Here is a 23,861-nt window from a genome sequence, read left to right on the forward strand (position 1 = left end):
GTATTGCAGAATTGGTGGAATACAGTCTGTGCCTTCCTTGTGGGCTCCCCCTTACTACCTCCAAAAAGTTCCTAACCCTGAAGTAATTTTAAACACATAGTCACTAACCCATAATTCTTAAAAAGGTAATTTGACACTGAAAAGTGGAAAAACAGAAAAACTTAACCAATACTGGTCCAGTGTCCAGATCCAAATGAAACACTGGAAATAGGTACCTTACTTTATCAGGTCTAATCTCACATTGTACATCAGTTCACTGATTACTTCTGTGTACAAAAGACAATTCCTTCTTCTGTGAGGCTACACTGTGTGATTATCACCCGAGTTACAGGTTTATTGCACTTATCTTCTCTGTTTGGCAATTTGGCAATGTGAAAAGCTTTTCTGGGAGGACTGAGAATAGTTTTATTAATATCCAGTTTTGTCTGACTCTTTAGTTCTGTTTATCATGATCAGTGTGAGGGAAACTGTGAGGCTAACACAACCACTCTTCAGTGCACTTACATAGGCTGAATCAATGCTTTGTTTTGCAAGGGCTGGTACTTCAGATTTGGTAGCCACTGAACTCAATGCTGCTTGGAAATCTATGACTACCAAAGTGTAATTCCCATTTTTTGTTCTTTTCCGGAATTTTGTTCACGATGGAAAACTGTGTAATATCCGCTTCTTAAGATTTTTTCTTTGCCCTATCAGTAGCTAATGTTTGTTCAACATGGTTACTGCTGAGGACAGTGATTATTTTCAACATAAGAAGAAGAAGACAGATACATAGAGACAGGAAAAATGTGTTTTCAACAACTTACTTTTATTATTATATTTCTCTCTTTCTGAAGGTTGCATTGAAAATGATGAACTAATTCTTTATAATTTACATATTACACATTACACATCACTTTTTTACATTAATGAGAAATTGTTCATAATCGAACCATTAAGACTATGTAACACAAGAAACTGTAACGACTCAAAACAAATGGATATTCAGTCAAATATTGATAAAAAAAATTCAAATGCAATGTTAATATATACTACACTGGTCACACCAGGAGAAGGTTTGAGACTGAAAGCAAGGAATGTGTAAATGCCATCAGTTAAATATCAAAAGCCACATTTGTAATGCATACAACCCATAACAGGCATTGAAACGAGTCTACACCTTTGTGACATCTGCTCAGTAGTAGATGACGAAACAGTTGTGTCAACAAATGGATCTTTCAATATAATTCTTTTTCTAGTGTTTCTTTGAAATTTGTATACCTTGTCTTCTAAAAGGAAGTGTTCAGGGCTGTTATATATGGCTGACCATCAATTTAAATTTCATTTATCATGTTATATTTCTTCCATCACATTTTAAAAATCAGTTTCTTTATATTTTCTCTTTATACCTGAAAACACTATCCCACGAAATCACATTTGTTACTTTTACTAGTTATCAGCAAATAAACCTACTTCTTGCAAAACATGTATTATTAAAAATCTGCTGTAAAAATTATATTTATGGTTCTGAAATCATTCATTCTTTACACAAAATGTTTGTATATCAAATAATATTATCTACAGAAAATATATCTCAGTTGCCTGCATTGACATTTGTGACACTCTCTGTACTAATGAACCATAACATCTTTGTAAACTTTATTTGTTCTGGAAAGAGTTGGGGAGGAAGTATCAGTGAGATGGATTCACAGAGAACAGGCTGTGAGAAGCAAATCAGGAACTTTCCTCAACTGTATTTATGTAACAGGAACTTGTAAAGTTTCAATGATATATGCCACATGTTTATATATTCAAGATTGTTTTGATTTTTGTTATGGTGAAATACATAAAACTGATTCTTAAAAAAGTGTTTCATTTAAAAGATCATCCAACTGAATTATACACAAGAGAGCAGAACCTGATTATTGACACGACTGTTCCATGAATTCATTACAAAGAATCAAGACTATCAGAGAAAAAATTCTGTTCATTAAACATGTCAAGACCTCGGCCTCTTGAGAGAACATACCCTGTAAACTAATTAAACAACAAGCTGAGCCATTATCTACAACATCAAGAATTCAAGATGAGTATAATTTTATAACTACTCTTTATTGCAAAAGTCAACTTAGGCACAGCAATCTACAACCAATGTGCCCACGACTAACTGCACAAATTACTTCAGACAGAAACATCATGAAAACTTGAATTTATATTATTTAATTATTATTGTGATTATTTGTTGAGTCAGGGTTGTTTGAGTATAGTAAAACATATTGGACACCAATTCAACTATTGCATCCTACAGAAAAAGATAGCTGAGATAGGTGTATATCCCATATAAGAAGATCATTTTAAAAACCACCACTTCATACTTGTCAGTGGACACATTGATTCAGTCAATTTTGCCTCCTGACAAAATTTCATCCACCTGCTTTCTGTCCTACAACTGAAACATTCAGAGCCTAACCAAAAATCAAATGCCACACTAAAATAAAACAGACATTTAATTGGTTTAATTTATTTGTCATCATCCTAATACACACAGGCAGTAAGCTGTCACAATGGTAATTTAGGTCTAACTCTCATCATATTTATGTATGTACAGTTGTAAAATTTCGTTACACCATTATGATAAATAACGATTTTTTATTTTCATTTTAGATACAAATAAGTTTCGTGCAGTATGTATTGCTTATAGTGAAACTTTTATGCATTGTTAACCTCCTACTGTAACATTACTGTACATGTTGTAACTTCTCCAACAGGCCATTTCTTTGGCTCTGCGTCATATGTGCATACGTGTGTGTGTGTGTGTGTGTGTGTGGTTTTAATTAATTTAATTATGAATGTGCATACCAATCTGATGATTAACCAGTCAGTTCTTAACTGTTTATGACACTATATGTACATAATAAATAGAATTATTAACAGAGGTTGGTTGCTGTTTTTACATTTCTGGAAGCTCTTCTCCTTCATTACATAGGATCTGTTTCAATATGGAGAGCTCATTTAGCAAAGATGGCCTTCGAAAGAACTTAATTTTTAACATCCTGTGAATGTCATTTACATAATCAATGACTGCATGTGACAGCTGTGGCATATCATTACTATGGTGGAATTTAACAATGTTGTGACACTCCGAATCGTAAATCACTGTTTAAAAGAACTTCCTTAACTGATATGGAGACCTTATTTACTGGTTCTCTTCCAATTCTCTTCACACTATTGGACACCAATCTTGTAACAGTAAATGGGGAAGCACTGCTTTTACTACTGCTAGTCATTCCCTTTTCTGTCCGGCTTACAAATGCTGTTAGGAAAAAATGTTTCCCTACGTGTTTCCTTCTGAAACCTCATTTCTCGTATCTTGTCTTCACTGTTCTTATGCAAGACATACATGGGTGGCTGTAGGATCATTTTGCAGCCTATGACAAACACCACTTCTCTAAACTTTCTTACTAGTTTTATAAGAACTATAGTTTCCTGCCGTTATGTACACACGAGTGACACCACCAGCAGTCGACCAATGGTGTAAATGCCCAGAAGATGACCCCTACGTTGGGTTGACGCCGGATGGCGCTATTATAAAAATAATAAATGCGATTAAGACTGTTCTTGAATTATTGATTTTTCAAATCTTGTAGCTGCAATTTAATCCTTATTTACTTGTACGAGATCTGTTCAAAAATTGCAGACCATTCGTAATTTTGTGCCAATGGTGTGTTGGACTGAAATGCGGTTTCGAGCCCTGCACACGTTTGTGTTTAATGAGTAAGGGCCAGAAGTTTCATTGTTGTATGGCTGTTAGCTATTGTTCAGTGATGTATTGATTAAAATGTGTCACACAGTTTGCAAATTTTGATATGGCAGAGCCAGAGGACCAAGATGTCTGCATTAAATTTTGTGTGAAACTCGAGAAAACATTTACATAGACACACTAAATATTGCAGGAAGCCTACGGCATAGGCGCTTAAGGCGTACTCAGTTTACAAATGATTCACACTGTTTAAAAATGGCCAGATGCAAATCAAAGATGTCCCTCATTCAGGACGCCCTTCGACATCTACTGATGAAACTAATGTCAAGAACGTCGTCATGAATTCATACCACAGGGACAAACTGTTAATCGATGATACTGTAGGGATGTGTTGCGACACCTGTTTGGAATTGTGAGAAGGATATGGCCTGAATGTGGTTGGTTGGTTTAAAAGGGGGGGGGGGGGGAGGGACCAAACTGCGAGGTCATCGGTCCCTTGTTCCCCGTAGAACAATTACCCAAAGGAAAGAAGAAAAAGAAGAAGATGTACGGCACAATAACAGTGGAAAGGAAGAAACAGAAGAATGACAGAAGGACAACGAACACTACAATTGACAAAACAGGGCAAGAAAACCCCAGAAAGACGCAAGAGACGGGGAAGATATTAAAAACAAGAAAACAAATTACAATGGCCAGCGGACCATGAGAATAAAAAAGGAGAAGCCAGCCACTCTGCAACACCTTAATATCTTCTCCATAAAGGTCCTAGGGTGGAGGACACAGAGGGACAAAGGACATGCGCTAAAACTCAGATCAAATGATAAAACACACCCTCACGAATAAGGGAAAACTAAAGCTGCTGTTGAGGCATTGTTGCCCAACACCGAAGGTAGGGTACTGGGAAAGTTAAAAGTCTGCCGCAGAGTGGATAAAAGTGGGCAGTCCAGCAAGAGGAGGATGACTGTCATTTGGGAACCACAGCAACACTGACTTCAGTCCTCGCAGTGGAGGAAGTAACCATGTGTGAGTCACATACAGCCAATGCGAAGCCAACAAAGGACAACTGATTCCCTGTGAGAAGCCCGCAGGAAAGTCTTCCACTCATTCACAGCCCCTTAATAACACACAGTTTGTTTTGCATACTGTTATGCCACTCCCTCTCCCAAAGCCGAAAAACCTTGTGGCTTAAAACAGAATGCAGGTTAGTTTCAGAGATGCCCATCTCCAGGAGCGGTTTCCGCATAGCTTGCTTGGCCAGCCCGTTAGCAAGTTCGTTGCCTCGGATTCCAACATGTCCTGGTGTCCACACAAACACCACTGAATGAGTGGACCGTTCCAGAGCAGAGATGGGCTCCTGGACGTTTGCAACCAAAGATGGCGAGGGTAGCACTGGTTGGTAGCTTATAAGCTGCTCAGAGAGTCAGAACAGAGAAAAAACGACTCACCAGAACAGGAACAGATGTACTGAAGCGCACGAGATGTGGCCACACGCTCTGCAGTGAATACATTGCAGCCAGCAGTCAAGGAATGCCGTTCAATATGGCCTCTGTGGATATAGACGAAGCCGACATTACCATAAGCCATTCAGCTGTAAGTGTAAATAAATTCAGAGCCCCGGAATGTTCAAGAATCGAGAGGAAATGACAACGGAGAGCGGCGGGGTTAGCAGAGTCCTTGGGCCATGCAAAAGGTACAGACGAAGCTTTGCCAAGCTGCACACCATGGAGGTGTACGTGAATGGACCTCAAGTGGAAGTGCTAAAGAGAAGAACTTCAGTTTGGAGAGAAGGGATTGCATGCGAACCGCAATCGTGAGCACTGACCTGGGACGCCAATATGGGAGATGAACTGCTGTGAGTGGGAAAAGGAGATGGCAATTCTGACGCTCAGGAGAACTACGAATGTGGGTAACAGAACTGGCGAGAAGTTGTGAACGTCAGAGCTGCAATTGAGGGACTCCGGCGTCCACCAGAACACTGATCACCAGACTCGTTCTAAACCAACCTGTCACTAGGCGAATGCCACAGTCATGCACTGGGTCGAGTAAACACAACACCGAGGGTGCTGCCAAACCGTAAATCAGACTCCCATAGTCAAGGCGAGATTGATCAAGGGCTCTGTAGATGCAGCAGCATAGAGCGATCTGCACCCTAGATGGTGTTGCTCAAGCCACCGAGGGCCTTGAGGTGCTGCCAGCACTTCCACTTAAGCTGACGAAGGTGAGGTAGACAAGTCAATCGGGAATCAGAAAACCAGTCCTAAGAACCGATATGTCGCAAATACAGTAAGTGGATCGTCATTAAGGTAAAGTTCTGGTTCTGGATGAATGGTATGATGCTGACAGAAGTGCATGACACAAGACTTCGTGGCTGATAACTGAAAGCCATGGGCTAGAGCCCATGCTGCATCTTGTGATTGGCTCCCTGTAGGCGCCGCTCAGCAACACCAGTACTGGATGAACAATATGAAATGCGGAAGTCACCGGAATACAGAGAAGGGACAGCTAGGCTGTAAATGGCCTCCGAGATACACTCAACATGGAGCCCTGCACAACTCCATTCTCCTGAATACAGGGGGGACTATGGGAGGCATCAACTTGGGCACGGAAAGTACATAGTGACGGGAAGGTTTGGATAAAAATCTGAAGCGGGCCCAGGAGATACCACTCGTACAATGTAGCAAGGATATGATGTTGCCAAGTTGTGTCGTATGCTTTACGTAAGTCAAAAAAGACGGCAACCACATGTTGGCGTCTGGAAAAGGCTGTTCGGATGGCAGAATCGAGGGACACAAGATTATCAGTGGTAGAGCGAGCCTGGCACAAGCCGCCCTGACATGGAGCCAGTAGGCCACGTGACTCCAGGACCCAATCCAATTCCCGACACACCATACGTTCCAGCATCTTACAGAGAACATTGGTGAGGCTGATGGGCCAATAGCTATCCGCATCAAGCTGATTTTTACTGGGTTTTAACACCAGAATTATGGTGCTCTCCCGCCATTGCGATGGAAAGACGCCATCAAACCAGAACCGGCTGAAGATGACGAGGAGATATTGCTTGTAGTCAGACAAGATATGTTTAATCATCTGACTGTGGATCCGAGCCAATCCAACCCAGCAGCTGTGTCGGGGCAATGTGCAAGGGCTGAGGGGCTCCCACTCTGTATAGGGGGCGTTATAGGGTTTACTGTGGCATGTAGTGAACGAGAGGACTTTCCTTTGATTGATGGTGTGAAAGGCTGGGGGGTAGTTCGCTGACACACAGGCTCGAGCAAAGTGCTCAGCAATCATGTCTGTGTTGGCAGAGAGCACACCACTGATGTTAATTCCAGGGACACCTGTTAGGGTCTGGTACCCAAAAAGACGTCTGATCTTCGTCCAGACTTGGGAAGGTGACATTTGGCACCCAATGATCCACACATAGCTCTCCCAACACTCCTGCTTTCGTCGTTTTATAAGCAAGCAAATGCTGGCATGGAGCCACTTAAAGGCTATTAGGTGCTCTAGAGAAGGTTGCCACTTCTGTCACTGTAGAGATTGCCAACGCTCTTGCCTCGGTGACTTCTGGCGAACAACAAGGGACTGTCTTTCGCCAGGGCACCCTAGAGAACAAGGGATCGCGCTTTCCGCCGCAGGAGCGATCGTTATAGTGGCCTGCTCAATCACAACATCGATGGCACCATGTGAGGGAGATTCAAAAGTGATAGCAGAGGTGAAAGCTACCCAGTCTGCCTTGTTTGAAGCCCATCTGGGTAGGCGTTTATGGGCATGACGCCGGGGGAGTGACAGGAAGATGGGGAAGTGATCACTACCACACAGGTCAACACGTGCTCTCCAGTGGGTAGAAGGAAGAAGGCCAGGACTGCAGACTGAGAGATCAATGGCCAAATAGGTGCCACACTGAAATGTGTGGGGGCGACTTGTATTTAAGAGACAGATGTCGAGTTGGGACAATTCGACATCTCTGCCACGCCCAGTAAACATGGGGTTACCCTACATGGAGTTATGGGCGTTACAATCTCCCATAAATAGGAAATATCGAGGGAGTTGATCAATCAGTGCAGCCAATAAATTCAGGGGTACTGTACCATCTGGAGGGAGATAGACGTTGCAGACAGTTACTTCCTGTGTTGTCGGTATCCTGACAGCCACAGCTTCAAGAGGAGTTTGAAGGGGCACAGGTTCACTACATACCGAGTTCAGGACATAAACGCAAACTCCACCTGACACTATTATATTCGCTGTGGTTCTTGTAATATCCCCTCTAGCCACGAAGGGCAGGGGACCACACTGACAGGAACCATGTCTCCCGGAAAGCGATGCAAAAAGCAGGTGTAAAGCTTAACAGTTGTCGCTAAGCCAGGTGGTGGAAAAAAACGCCGCAATTTCACTGGAGGATGATGTGTTCGTGAGACTGGGAAGGCATGAAACACTCAATGAGGCAGTATATGCCTCAGGGTCACATGCTGCCACCGACTTTTTCCTGAACAGGCTACATCCATTGTGTCTGAGGGTCTGGCGAGATCTAGGTCCTAAGTGGATGCCAAAATCTTTACCTCATCCTCAGATGCAGATGCAGAGCTTGTAGGCAGCAGTTGGTGTGGGTGCCACCGCAATTCCCTTGGTTTTGGGGGTCTTCTTTCTGGAATTCTCTCGCCAGTCCTTGGGTTTCTCTGTCTGGGACAGATTCACTGATTCTGTCTCAAGGATGGAGGATTATCATGAAGCCCTACAACCATCTACTTTTGGGAACTTCACCCAGTGGTAGGTGTCATCTTTCCCACTAGCAGAAACCTGGGAAGGGAGTGACCCAAGGGACAACTTTGTAGCAAGAGGAGCCGAAGGAGACTTACACTTCTCCAGCTGAGAAGTGGGGACTTGTGTCCCTGATGGTTGGAGGACAGTGCTCCCGAGGTAGGTGGTGCCGGACCAACAGTGAGGGAAGTGCCCCCCCACCATCAAAGGGGCAGCTGATGTCTTCCAGCTCTGAGAGGCAACTGGAACTCTCAGAACTGATGGGGCTACAACCGTTCTCGTAGTGGTGGCATACGAGGAGGCCTTAGCCACAGGATATACATGCTCAAAATTCCTCTTAGCCTCAGTGTAGTCCAGGGTCTTTTATTCCATGATTTTCCTTTCTCACTGTAAAATCCTGCAGCCTGGTGAGCAAGGGGAATGACGTTCTCTGCAGTTGCCACTCATGGGAGGCGGGACACATGGAGTACTGGGGTGAGATGGACATCCACAATCTCGACAGATGATGCTGGAAGTACAGCAGGAAGACATACGGCCGAACTTTCAGCACTTAAAGAACCTCACTGGGGGAGGGATATATGGCATGACATCACAGAAGTAGACCAACACCTTGATCTTCTCGGTTATGGTGTGATCCGCGACCTCGGACCTCAATGGATGCGCCGGATGAAACGAACTCCTCGTTGCTTTAAGTTGGCACACACCCCGATGTCAGACAGCAAACGAAGGGCCATCTTTGAGATCTTATGGTGCGTAATGGTTACGGAAACATCCCTCAGTTTGTCACAAGAATGTAATGCCCGTGACAGGGCAGAGGATGCTGTTTTTATCAAGACTGATTCTGACCACAGTATGGACAAGCCCTCCACCTCCCCAAACTTGTCCTCTAAATGCTCTACACAAAACTGAGGCTTCATCAAGACTAAGGAGTCTGCATCAGCTCTTGTACATATGAGGCACCGGCATTCCTCCCTGGTGTGGCCAGGGAGAGGAATGACTTAGGATCATTTTTCCTTGACTTGTACTGAGACTTGGAACACTTAGAGACTGCTGGCATTTGATCACCAGCAAGTGATGACGTGGTGCACTTCATCGCGCGTCATCTGCCCAGATGCCATCCACTGTGACCAGGGGACCTCCCCGTGGGCGCCACCCAGCCACAGCAAAAGCCACCTGGCAGGATGACCATTGCTGGGAGTTCTGACACTCTAGGGTGATGGGCATCTACTTCTTGGCATATGTGGCCAGTTAAAGGTGCAGGCATCAGCAAAGGGATCCCTGTGTAGTCAGGGGGCTACAACCAACCAAGTACATGGCGGTCCCACCTAAATAGACTGGCTACTGTGATGTATATGAGGTGCCAAGAATTCCAAAGTCATCATCGGCAAAGAAAATGACACAGCATAGTGGGTGAAGGAAAATGCACCCAGGAAGGTGTCCTTGCCCAAGAGATGGAGGATGAGCGGGACTGCAATGCCACGACGAGAAAGTGGGCTAAAGATCTCAATGCATGATGGACACGATGCACCATGTAAGGTGCCGTACCCCAGTTGGCTCGCTCTTTGAGAAAATTTTGAAAAGCTGAGGTCAAACCACACAGGGGACCATCGCATACAGGCCGGAAGGTGATAAGACTCCTTTTAGTCACCTCTTATGATAGGCAGGAATATCTCTGGTCTATTCTAATCCCAGGGGGGCTGAAATGTGGTCAGACAATTCATGGCTCTTGCGTCACAATAATGCACCCACACATTCATCCCTGTTCTTTTGTGACTATCCCACAAAAAAGCAAAATCACTGTGCTGCCTCATCCTCTGTACTCTCCAGACCTGCCTCCTGTGGATTTTGTTTTAATTTCCAAATTAGTAAACCACACAAAGGATAAAGATTTACAACAATAGGAAACATTGAAGAAAATTCGCAGCAGATGCAACTTAAAGCGATCCAGCAAGATGCATACCAACAACGGTCCTGAAAGTGGAAATGGCATCGCAAGTAGTGTATCAATTGTGGAGGAGAGTATTTCAAAGGAGACTATGCACAATATGTGAAAGGTCTGCTAGTGGACAAAGTTATGGAATTTTTTGAACAGACCTCGTATACAAAGGTTTCTGTTCAACAAGTTCGCTTGTTTCAGCATACAATGCCATTTTCAAATTTGCCTTTGTGGTTTGGAAAAGTGAGTCTTATACACATGTTATTTATGATTTTATTTATCATTTTTATAAATTAAATTTTTACTTACATCTAGGTCGACTTAAAAAATAACAGCAAAGTGCATGCATAGCTACAACACTAGAAGAAAGGATGATCTTCACTACTCTGGATTAAATCTCACTTTGGCACAGAAAAGGGTAAATTATGATGCCACAAAAAACTTTGGTCATTTGCCAAATAGTATTAAAAGTCTGACAGGTAGCCAATCACCAATTAAAAGCAAATTAAAAGAATTTCTGAATGACAACTACTCCTACTCAATGGATGAATTCTTAGATATGAAGTAGTAACTGTATTAAAATAAATAAAAAGAATAAAGAAAAAAATTATTATTTTATGTACAGAAAACTATTTAAAATTACACATTCCACATCATTATGAAACGTCATATCCATTATCTATGGAACAAAGATTAATGTATGTATGTATGTATGTATGTATGTATGTATGTATATAGTTGTTGATCAAATGGTTCAAATGGCTCTGAGCACTATGTGACTTAACGTCTATGGTCGTCAGTCCCCCAGAACTTAGAACTACTTAAACCCAACTAACCTAAGGACATCACGCACATCCATGCCTGAGGCAGGATTCAACCTGCAACCATAGCGGTCGTGCGGTTCCAGACTGAAGCGCCTAGAACCGCTCGGCCACGCCGGCCGGCGCAAGTTCTTAGGGAAATTTCTCATATATGTGTACATCTCCCATTCTTCCAAAATATTCATAGAATGTCAATTAGATATTTTGTGTAAACCTTGTACAGTGTTTTCAATGTGTTCGGCTTTGTAGTTTTCATGTTTAAGATATAGGTAGAAAGTTGACTGATTGCTTTCACATGCTCTGCTACAGTCTTTCAATCAAATGTGGTTTCATAATGGACAGCTTACAGTTGACCCTTGATGCCAGACGATCATCAACTCCAGTTAGATGTAAGTAAAAATATAATTTATAAAGATAATGTCAATGATAATATGAGTGATGTAAAGAAAATTGAGTATTCACAACAACCACAGGTGCAATTCAAAATGGCAATGTAAATTTAAAGAGGCAAGCTTGTTGTGCAGAAATCTGTAAATATAAGCAAATAAAGATTATGTTGCTGTTACTGGAATTGACTTCTTATAAAATGTCATATTTTGACTTAGTTCATGCTGCTGACCCTACTGACAAAAACTTTCTGAACAGTATTTCACAAAAAGATCATCTTCCTCTGGGGATTCCCATTTGTGGTCATGTAAAATTTCCGAAGTACTCATTTGTTGATTGCTGCTCACAAACAACAAATATAGCAGTACACCTCGGAAATGCTTCACTGTGTTCCTTTAATCTGATCTGATAGGTATCTCAAACACTCAAACAGTGCTCAAACATGGGTTGCCTTCGTGTCCTGTGCGTGGTCTTGTTTAAAGACGAGCTACACCTTCCTAGAAGTCTCCAACAGATGAAGTGGACCATTTGTCTTCCCTACAACTGACCTCACAGGCTCATTTCGTTTCATATCACATTGCAATATGAACCTACATTGAAGAGCCAAAGAAACTGGTACACCTATCTAATATCATTTAGGGCCCTTGCGAACAGGCAGAAGTGCTGCAGCACAAGGTGGCATGGACTCAACTAATGTCTGAAGTAGTGTGGAGAGAACTGGCACCATAAATCTTGCAGGGCTGTCCATAAATCTCTATAAGTATGAAGGGGGTAGAGATGTCTATGGGCAGCACTCTGCAAGGTATCCCTGATGTGCTCAATAAACTATGTCGGGGGAGTTTGGTGGCCAGCAGAAGTGTTCAGGCTCAGAAACATGTTCCTGCACATGTGGGGTATTGCAACTGTTAGCTCCACAAAAGACCCGTACCCAAAGACTGGAAAATTGCACAGGTCACACCAATATTCAAGAACTGTAGTAGGAGTAATCCACTAAATCGCAGGCCCATATCATGAGCATCAATATGGAGCAGGATTTTGGAACATACATTGTGCTTCAACATTATGAATTACCTCAAAGAAAACAGTCTATTGACAAACAGTCAACATGGATTTAGAAAACATCATTCTTCTGAAAAGCAACAAGCTCTTTATTTGCATGAAGTGTTGAGTGCTACTGACAAGGGATTTCAGATTGATTCTGTATTTCTGGATTTCCTGAAGGCTTTTAACACTAAACCACACAAGTGGCTTATAGTGAAATTGTGTGCTTATGGAATATCATCTCAGTTATGTGACTGGATTTGTGATTTCTTGTCAGAGAGGTCGCAGTTCATAGTAATTAACAGAAAGTCATCGAGTAAAACAGAAGTGATTTATGGCGTTCCCCAAAGTGGTGTTACAGGCCCTTTGCTGTTCCTTATCTATATAAACGATTTGGGACACAATCTGAGCAGCTGTGTTAGGTTGTTTGCAGATGACGCTGTCATTTATTGACTAATAAAGACATCAGAAGATCAAAACAAATTGTAAAACGATTTAGAGAAGATACCTGTATGGGTGCAAAAATTGACAGTTGACCATAACTAATGAGAAGTGTCAGGTCGTCGATATGAGCGCTAAAAGCAATCAGTTGAACTTCAGTTACACGATAAATCAGTCAAATCTAAAGGCCATAAATTCAACTAAATACCTAGAAATTACAATTATGAACAACTTAAATTGGAAGGAACACTTAGAAAACGTTGTGGAAAAGGCTATCCAAAGACTGCATTTTATTGGCAAGACACTTGGAAAATGTAACAGATCTACTAAGGAGACTGCCTATACTATACTTGTCTGTCCTCTTTTAGAATACTGCTGTGTGGTGTGGGATCCTTACCAGATAGGATTGACAGGGAACATCGAAAAAATTCAAAGAAGGGCAGCAAGTTTTGTATTATAGCGAAATATGGGAGAGAGTGTCACTGAAATGATACAGGATTTGGGCTGGACATCATTAAAAGAAAAGCGTTTTTGTTGTGACAGAATCTTCTCGCAAAGTTCTAATCACCAACTTTCTCCTTCGAATGCGCAAATATTTTGTTGATACTGACCTACATAGGAAGAAACGATCACCACGAAAAAGATAAGGGAAATCAGAGCTCGTTTGGAAAGGTATAGGTGTTCGCCCTTTCCGCATGCTATACGAGATTGGAACAACAGAGAATTGTGAATGTGGTTCAATGAACCCTATGCCAGGCGCTTAAATGTGATTTGTAGAGTATCCACATAGATGTAGATTGTTCTGCTGGAACTGCTCAAGTCTGTAGGAATGCACAATGGACAGGAATGGATGAAAGTGATCAGACAGAATGCTGACATGTGTGTCACCTGTCAGAGTCATATCTAGACATAACAGGGGAACCATATTACTCCAACTGCACATGCCCCACACCATTACAGAGCATCCACCAGCTTCAACACTTTCCCCATGACATGAAGGGTTCACAGATTCACGAGGTTGTCTCCATAACTGTACACATCCATCTGCTCAATACAATTTAAAACGAGACTTGTCTGACCAAGCAACATGTGTCTAGTTGTCAACAGTCCAATGTCAGTGTTGATGCGCCCAGGTGAGACAACGTGTGTGTCATGCAGTCATCAAGGGTACACGTGAGAACCTCCTGCCCTGAAAGCACATATTGGTGATGGTTCGTCCAATGGTTCGCACGCTGACACTTGTTGATGGCCCAGCATTGAAATCTGCAGAAATTTGTGGAAGGTTTCACTTTTGTCATGTTGAGTGATTCTCTTCAGTCGTCGGTACCTTTCTTGCAGGATCTTTTTACAGCAGCAGTGATGTCACAGGTATGATTTTTTACCAGATTCCTGATTTTCACAGTATATTCGTGAAATGGTCATATGGGAAAATCACCACTTCATCACTACCTCGGAGATGCTGTGTCCCATCGCTCATGCGCCAATTCTAACACCATGTTCAAACTCACTTAAATCTCGATAAGCTGCCATTGTAGCAGCAGTAGCTAATTTAACAACTGTGCCAGACACTTGCCTTATAGAGGCACTGCCAACCGCAGTGCCATATTCTGCCTGTTTACCTATAACTGTATTTGAATACACATGCCTGTATCAGTTTCTTTGGCGCTTCAGTATAGATATGTAATTGATGTTGTTGTGCCATTACTTATATATTTGAACATGATTGTTTTTCCTATTAATCTGAACTAATTTACATTTTTCTATATTTAGAGCAAGCTGTCATTCAACATACCATACAGACATTCGGTTCAAGTCATGCTGGATCCTTCTACAGTCACTTAAAGATTACAATGCCCTATACATACAGCAACATCAGCAAACAGCTCATCCTATCCACCAAATAGCTTATGCATATCCGGAACACTTGCCTTGGGTAAATCTGATGATACCTTTGTCTTCGATGAACACTCACAATGCAAGACGACTTACATGGTTTTATTAAAATTCTTTTGAGCCACTCACATACCGGACAACTTATTTGGAATGCTAGATCCTTGTTAACAGTCTCGAGTGGGGCACTGTGTCAAACACTTTCCAGAAATCTAGGAACATGAAACCTACCTGTTGCCCATCTTCCATGGTTTGCAGATATTGTGTAAGAAAAGAGCCAACAGAGTTTTGCACATACGATGCTTTATAAATCTATTGATTTGTTGACAGGAGCTTTTGCCTCTGAAGGATACTTATCATATTTGAATTCTGAACCTGAGGACATCACATACATTCATTGCCCAGGCAGAATTCGAACATGCGACCACAGCAGCAGTGCAGTTCCCGACTGAAGCGTCTAGAACCACTCGGCCACAGCGGCCAGCTCATCTGAAACAAAAAAGTCTAGTAAACATGGGCACTAAAGTGCATACCTGTAGAGCTGTAAGTGCCTGTTCTTCTTCACTAGTGTGGAACACAGCTTTTCTATTGAACAAGTACTCACAGCCCTTAAGGTATTTATTTCAGAGCCCATGTTTACTAGACATTTTTTCTCTGAATGATCGTTCCTGTCATATCCCTGAATATTGAACATTTCGTGTGGCACACTCTCTATAAGGGAGTCACCTGTAGTTTTTCCCAGATGACGACAAAAATAATGATTCTAAGTAAGGGACGCTCAACATCGTGGTCACCAGCACCCAAACAAGAAGTCAGCATGCCAATCTCATGGGTGGGGGTGAAGACTGTCCCCACATGTGGAGCAGTTTATAATGCATAAAGCCTGACAGTTCATAAAATTTCACCACTCTTGTAACACTGAAACCAGTATCGATGAGGATGGTGGGCGGATGTCCATCGAGGCTGGGGGCTGCCCTGATATCTGTATATAAGATACACATTGCCAAAATGTGCGGAACTGGAAGTGGGACACCACAAACCTCACAGGGTGGTGGATCCTCCAGCTGGTGGAGAAAGCCACGTGTTTAATGGCTATGTCCAGTGCACAGCCTGGTAAGTAGAACGTCCTTTCAGCAGTTAGGCAAACATGAAGACCGCCATGCCTGTGTGGTCAATTTTGGTAGCCGCAATTTGTCTTCTGTAACCTTCAAACATTCAGTCTCCCACTGATGCATTGCACACCCGTCAGAAAATGAGGTGACAGCATGCAACACGATAGGACATTGACAGACAACACCACCCCAACATGTTCCCTTGGCTGCTTTGTTGGTCACGTTGTTTCCCTGTATCCTGATATGGCCAGATACCCACCAAAATGTCACTGTCTTGCCATGGTGTTGGAGCTGCTGTAAAGAGTCATGGATGAGCTGAGTCAACTGGTCTGCTAGATTCAATAAGCGAGTTGGAACAGGCAAAAAACCTTGTATGATGATATCTGTGAATCCTCTCCAGTGCCATAAAACTCTGCATCATAATTTGTAAATTGTTCCGAAAGACGCACTTTGAAAACCCTATTGGGGAAAACAGTGAAACAACTGAGGATATTCTCTTGTTAATATCCTTCTGTATCAACAATGACAAAAGTGTGGTACATACTTAAAATTGAAGAAAGCAAAGTTGTAAAAATGTAATCTGGAGTACAAATTTTCTTGTACCGGACACCAAGGCACTAATGCATCCCATCCCTGGTCGTGTACTTGGGGATCTGATAGATCCAGATCCTTAAGACAATTAGTGGCACGTATTACAAATGATTTGTTTACATGGGGCTGATTCCTGAACAGCCATCGTAAGTTGGTTTGGACCACTGCAGTAAATGCCAATGACTGACGTGATGCTGAGATTTTCAGAGCCTGTCAAAAGGATACATCATTGAATGCAGGGCGGTGGTTCACCAGCCTCTGCAGACAGACACACTGAACTGGGCTGGTCAAAAAGGCTCCAGTCCATATACAAATGTCCAGATGGTGGACAGCATCTAACACATGAGGTAGGAAAGATGGGCTGACCTGTAGACCATGCTCCCATAATCTAAACGTGACACTATAAATGCCCTATAAATCTGCATGAGAGGGGACCTGTCAGCTGCCCATGCTTTCCTGCTAAGCCATTTCCCAATATTCAATGACTGGATGTCCTCTGTGTGTAGGTCCGTAATGTTTGGAAGCCAAGTTAATTTCGAGTCAAATAATAAACCCAAAAAGTGCACAGTTTCCTGAAAATGTACAATATTGCAGCAAACCCACCCCCCCCCCCCCTCCCCGCCACTGTGAGCACTGGTCGGTTACAACTTCGACAAGCACAGTTGAAATTGACATATGTAGTCTTCTCTGGTGAAAACCGAAAACCAGTTGCCTGCACACATGTTTCAGCCTCCTGATGATCAATAGTCGCTGCCTCATCATGATTGGAAGATCAGAGGAAAAGTAGAAGATTGTGAAGTCATCCTCAAACACAGAGCATTTGACAGGGCTCCTGACAAGAGAGGAAATGCCGTTGACAGGTATGGTAAATGTGCCACTGAGTATACTGGCTTGGGGGATCCATTTCTCTTCAACACAGCAGGCAGACAAGGCATCACCAACGTGATATCAAAAGCACCAGTCCTAGAGAAATGGATTGCATAATAATTGGCAGACAGCCACATAGTACCCATTCATTAAGTTGGCAAACAATTTTGTTCCTCGAAGTAGTGTCATATGCTTTTTCGAGGTAAAAAGCACACAAACCAAATGTTAAGGACACCTGCATCGTCGTACCCGTAGAATCAAGTTGTCATGGGTGAAATAATAGCACCTGAAACCACACTGGGAGTGGTTCAGGTGACCTCGGGATTCAAGCAGCCAGACGAGGCAGCAGTTGACCGTATGATCAAGTCTTACACACACAACTGAAATGGGCTACACCCTGGTAACCATTAGAGGTGCTACAATCATCGCCAGGTATCCACAATGGAATTAATATTGCCTCTTTCCATGCCATGGGGTACTGTTCATCAAACATGATCCGACAGAAATGAGAGGATCTATCCTTGGCACAGATGGCAGAGCATTCCTTAATGAACATCATTAGGTCATGGGGCAATGCCTCTGGCAGTGGGAAGAGCTGATTCCTGCTCCTACATTATGCAAGAAGAAATGGATCTTCCTCATCTCCACAGTCCTACGGAACCCCTGAAATGCAGAAACTTGTCTGGATGACTCAGTGACTGTAAAAATGTGTTCAGCTAAAACTTGAGCAGTGTCTTTACACACGTCCAGCAAGATCCCATTTCTCAACAAGGCCATAAGGCAACACATACTGCCCTTGCACAAGATCCACCTTATTGATTCCCAAACTTGTGCAGTGAAAGCGGACTGATTTTTGGAAGTCACCAATTCCTTCCAGGAATCTCTCTTCTGTTCTTTTATCACTTGCCTCACATGTGCTCTTGCAGATCTGTCACTTGACACATTCTTCTGGGTGACAGATCTGCAATACAAGCAAGTTAAGCCTGTGGCCAATGCTGAAGTATACTCTCTGAAACTGGTTTCCAAATGGATCTGATGACTTATTTTGATTTTGACTCATTCAGCTGCATTTCAACACCAAGAATACCTACTCTTATGTCCTACAGATGGGAGTTTGTGTGGCAGTCAGATGACAGCACATCTTTGCAATCCTCCTGCATGATTTTAATGAAAAATTTAAAACTTCTGCTTTCCTTTTTTTGTGCCCATTTGCACACCAGAGAGATTGAATAGAAACCTTCGACCTGCTTAGTAACTTTACATAGGCCTAGATTTTTCTAAGATTCTTGGTAAATGTCTTGCTTGCGCTACGTTAGGGTAATTGCAATCACATTTAGTACATTCACAATAGAGGTTACATCATTTTAAAACATTCTACAGTATATTTCAGATTCAGTGATGACTCACGTGAGGCGATGTAGAACTTCAGCACCACCTATTTCAGCTTGATATTATCAACAACATCTAACATGATGATTCTTTACTCTCTAATTCTTTGTTTATATTTGCATAATATACCACCATTAGGCTTGAATTCAGTTGCCATCCCACAGTTTTCAGAAAAGACACACATATCTTTGCACTGTACTATGTGTTTCACAGTTACAGTGGTGTGGTGTTTGGCTGCTGAGCACATGCACATACACTGGAAGCTGCATGCAAGGCTGAGAGATGGTGGAAGGTAGATTTTTACTCCCTGTGTGCTGTGTTTAAAAACTAATACCACATCCTTGAATGTAGAATTACGAGGGTGCATCAGATAAAACAGAAGTTTTGTTTTACTTGTTTTCTTGTAAATAGAGAGTGTCACAATATCCGCTCATTGTTGCTTTCATTTCCCTTGACTGTTCTTCACAACTATAATGTTGTTGTACTGAGTCTTTAATCAGAATTGCAATGTCTGTGTAGGAGTTACTGTCACTTGTTGTGAAATGCATTATAATCAAGTCTTCCAACAGAGGACAGAAAACTATGAAAAATTTTGAAGATACTTGCTTCACACTTCAGTGGCAACACCCTGAACGCATTCAAGTGTATGTATGGCACAAATAGTTTTTATGAGGATGAGAAACAATTGAGAATGCAACTCACCATCACCACCCAAGGACCAGAATGACTGAGGAGAATATTCCCATGGTTAGACAGCTTATTGACAACAACCACTTGATAACAGTTTCTGAAACTGCTCCAGTGGTTGGCATGGGCTACACTAGTGCTCAGGTGATAATTAGTGACAACGTTTTGGAAAGTGTGTGCAAGAATGGTGTCTCACTTTCTCACAATACGGCACAAATTTCGTCATCTCAAGGTGTGCAAATGGCTACTGAAGTGCGACCAAACCGAAGAAAATTTTTTGCACCAGATTATTGACCATGGAAGTACCATTACACCCCAGAACAGAAAGAAACCAACAGAAAATGGCACAAAAAGGGCAAATCTGCACCCACAAAACCCAAAGACCGTCTCTCTGTAGGTAAGGTTTTAAAGGAGTGTTTCTCATTGATTTTCTCCATCAATGCCATACTGCAAACACTGCACAATACTGACATCTTCCAACCAAACAAAATGTGCATACTGTCAGAACAAGAATGCAGTTCTGATCTGGAACATAATTGTGCTTCGTAACAATGACCGAGCCCACACAACTGCCCAAACTACACAAAAAATTCCAAAATTGTTCTGGACCAGACTAGAACTTCCTCCCTACTGTCCAGATGTACCACCCTCAATTTTCCTTTGTTTGTGCCCTTAAAGGAAGCAGTCAGAGGACATATTTGATAATGATGGTCATATAGAAGTGTTCGTGCACAACTAGCTGCTATCATAGCCGTTCATCTTAAAAATGGTATGAATGAAGTGCTTACTTTCTGGGAAGATTGGGTTTTCTGTTCAGGAGATTATTTGGAACAATTAGTATGTGTATATGAATTTATCTGAAGCTTACATAAACCTATAAAAAATTACTGTTTATATCTGACTCACCCTCACACATTGTTATCCTTCTTCCAGCTATTTGATTCATGTTTTTGTTTTTTTATTTTATTTTACAGAAACCTTCAACCTTGGCCTTTCATTCACAAGAAATGAATTCTGTGACTGTAAGTGAACTTATATATATTAAATACTCACAGCTGTCTCTGCATGAAAAAGCTACAGTTACAAAAAGAGGCCATTCAACACACAATATTCTGATATTCAGCCAGGCTCAAGTAACAGCAATAAACATATTTACAGCTTTAATTCTGAGTGGTCCTAACGGAAAAGTTGACTTTGTGGCTATGGAGTAAAACATACATTATTTTGCTTAAAATGTCTTCTGTTTGGAGGTGATATAATGCAGACAGAATGGTGGCAGAAACATAAACAATATGAAAGAATAAACTGAAAATCATGAGGTCTCAGAGTGTTAGACAATGGAATTTCACCATCACTTTTAGGAACCATAAGCATTAGTGTAGCATACAGACATTCAATCAATGAGCATAACAAATAGGTTAAAAACAATCATGAAATTTTGTCCAGAATAATAGAGTGCATGTTCTTTTTTAGAAACTTTGAAACATCCCTACATGGCTTGAGCAGCTGGCTCAGCAGCTTGCGTGCAGTGGAAATATCTTAGACCATGTGGCTACAAACAGGCCAGATCTTGTCAACAAAGTCAGTATAGAAATGGTGATTAGTGATCGTGATGTTGTTATAGCAACTATGATTATGACAGTTAATAAAGCAGTCAAGAAGGCTAGGAGACTGTTTCTGCTGGATAGAGCAGATGAGCACTTGTTAACATCTCACTTAGGCAGTGATTGACATCACTTAGTTCCTGTAATGTGGATGTCCGGGAATTATGGACAAAGTTTACGCAGATTGTAAATCATGGTCTGGACAGTTTTGTGCCTAGTAATTGGATAATGGATGGAAAAGACCCACATGGTTTAATAACAAAATTTGGAGGATGCTAAGGAAGTATAGGACATTGCTTTCTCAGTTCAAAAGGGAATGTAAAAATAATGACAAGCAAAGGTCAGTAGAGATTCATGCATCTGTGAAAAGATGTATGGCATAGCATAACTACTACCATTGTCACATGTTAGCAAAATATTTGCCAGAGAACCTGTGAAAATTCTGGTCTTGTGTACAATTGCTAAGTGGGTCTAAGGCTTCCATTCATTCCCATATTGATCACTCTTATCAGTTGGAGATAGCAAAACGAAAGGCAAAGTTTTAAATTTCACTTTCAAGAAATCGTTCACGCAGGAGTATTATACAAACTTACAATCATTTGACAATCAGACAGACTCCTGTATGGATGACACAGTAATACACTTCCATGGCATAGAGGGACTACTGAAAGATTCGAAAGCAAATAAATCACAAGGTCGAGATGGAAGCCCAGTTTGATTTTACAAAGAGTACTCTATGGCAATGGTCCCTTAACTTGCATGCACTTATCATGAACCTGTCATCCAGCACAAAGTCCCAAGTGACTGGGAAAAAGCACATGTGACTCTAGTAGATACGAAGGGTAAAAGAATGGACCCATAAAATTTCAGACCAATATCCCTAATTTAGGTTTTCTGCACAATCCTTGAACATATTCTAAGTTCGAATATAACAAGATTTCTTGAGACTCAGATGCTTATTTCCACAAACCAGAATGGTTTTCACTCATGCGGAACTCAGCTTGCCCTTTTCCCATATGATATATTGCAAACAATGGATGAGGCACAAAAAGCAGATTCCATATTTCTAGATTTCTGGAAAGCATTTAATGCAGTGCCCACTGCAGGCTGTTAATGGAGGTACGAGCATATGGAGTGAGTTCACATGTATGTGAATGACTCAAAAACTTCTGAAATAATAGAAGCCAGTATGTTGCCCTTGATGGAAAGTGTTCATCAGAGACAAGGATATTGTCAGGAGTGTCCAAGGGAAGTGTGACAAGACTACTGCTGTTCGATATATACATAACTGATTTGGTGGACAGAGTAGACAGCAGTCTACAGTTGTTTGCTGATGATGCCATGGCTCACAGTAAAGTGTTAAAGCTGAGCGGCCATAGGGAGACGCTGAGCGGCCGTAGGGAGACGCTGAGCGGCCGTAGGGAGACGCTGAGCGGCCGTAGGGAGGTGCAAGAAGACATACACAAAAATTTGCAGTTCATGTGATGCATCACAGCTAGCCCTAAATGTGGACAAGTCTAAGTTAATGTGGGCGGGTAGAAGTATAAAACCTGTAATTTTTAGATACCACATTACTAGTGTCTTGCTTGACACAGTTAATTCATTTAAATATCTGGGCACAACATTGCAAAGTGGCGAATGGTCAACTTCTGTTTATTAGGAGATTTTAGGAAAGAGTGGTTCACCTGTAAAGGAAACTGCAGATAGGATGCTGGTGTGACCTATTCTTGAGTACTGCTTGAGTGCTTGGGATATGTACGAGTTCGGATTGAAGGAAGACATCAAAGTATTTCAGAGGTGCGCCTCTAGATTTGTTACTGATAGGTTAGAACACCGCAAAAGTGTTACAGATGTGCTTTGGAAACTCAAACGGGAATCCCTAGAAGGAGGGTGATGTTCCTTTTGAGAAACATTATTGAGAAAATTTAGAGAACTGGCATTTGTACCTGACTGCTGAATGATTCTACTGCTGCCAACATACATTGTGCCTAAGGACCATGGAGATATGGTATGAGAAACTGGGGCTCACACGGAGATATATAGAGTGTCCTTTTTCCCCTCACTCCATTCGCAAGTGGAACAGGAAAGGGAATGACTAGTAGTTGTACAGGGTACCTGCTGCCATGCACCGTATGGTGGTTTGCAGAATATCAATGTAGATGTAGATGATTTAGTAAACATGGGGTATTTGGAGGATTTGTAAATTTTGCATCTAAATTAGATTCAAATTTGAAGACACTAAGAGACCAATGCAGTCTTCTACATTGTTTTAACACCATTTCGAATGAATAACCTGATCACCTCAAGAAATACCATATCCCATGAGGAGACAAGGGCAGAAATTCGAAAAGTCTGCTTCATAGCTGTCACGGATGATGATAAATATTTTGGAACACACTCTTAAGGTCCTTGTTCTGTGGTATGTATTGAATGCACAAAAATTTGAGCTTTTTGGGGGGATTCTTTTTACAAAACAAAATGCCAAAAACATATCACAATATAGTTCAGACCTAGGCATAATTCTTCAATGAAATTGACAAACTGATAGCTCAACTCAGATATCCTGAAGTACTGATTTCTTGAAAGGAAAAAAGCAGGAGTTAA

General features: G+C 41.8%; 1 protein-coding gene across 8 annotated transcripts in view; it reads right to left on the reverse strand.

Moving 5' to 3' along the window:
• LOC124553885 (zinc finger protein 708-like) overlaps nt 1-23,861 on the reverse strand; it is a 201,556-nt gene that overhangs the window by 64,890 nt on the left and 112,805 nt on the right. The window contains exon 7 of one of the 8 annotated variants that reach the window (XM_047127897.1): nt 5,228-5,282. The exons of the other annotated variants lie outside the window; for them this stretch is intronic. Coding sequence (XP_046983853.1) covers nt 5,271-5,282 — 12 coding nt within the window. The 3' untranslated portion in view covers nt 5,228-5,270. Of the gene's footprint in view, nt 1-5,227; nt 5,283-23,861 lie in introns of those variants that run through there. 8 annotated transcript variants of the gene reach the window in all.

The sequence above is a fragment of the Schistocerca americana genome, chromosome 11 (assembly GCF_021461395.2).
Source record: "Schistocerca americana isolate TAMUIC-IGC-003095 chromosome 11, iqSchAmer2.1, whole genome shotgun sequence".
NCBI classification, from domain to species: domain Eukaryota; kingdom Metazoa; phylum Arthropoda; class Insecta; order Orthoptera; family Acrididae; genus Schistocerca; species Schistocerca americana.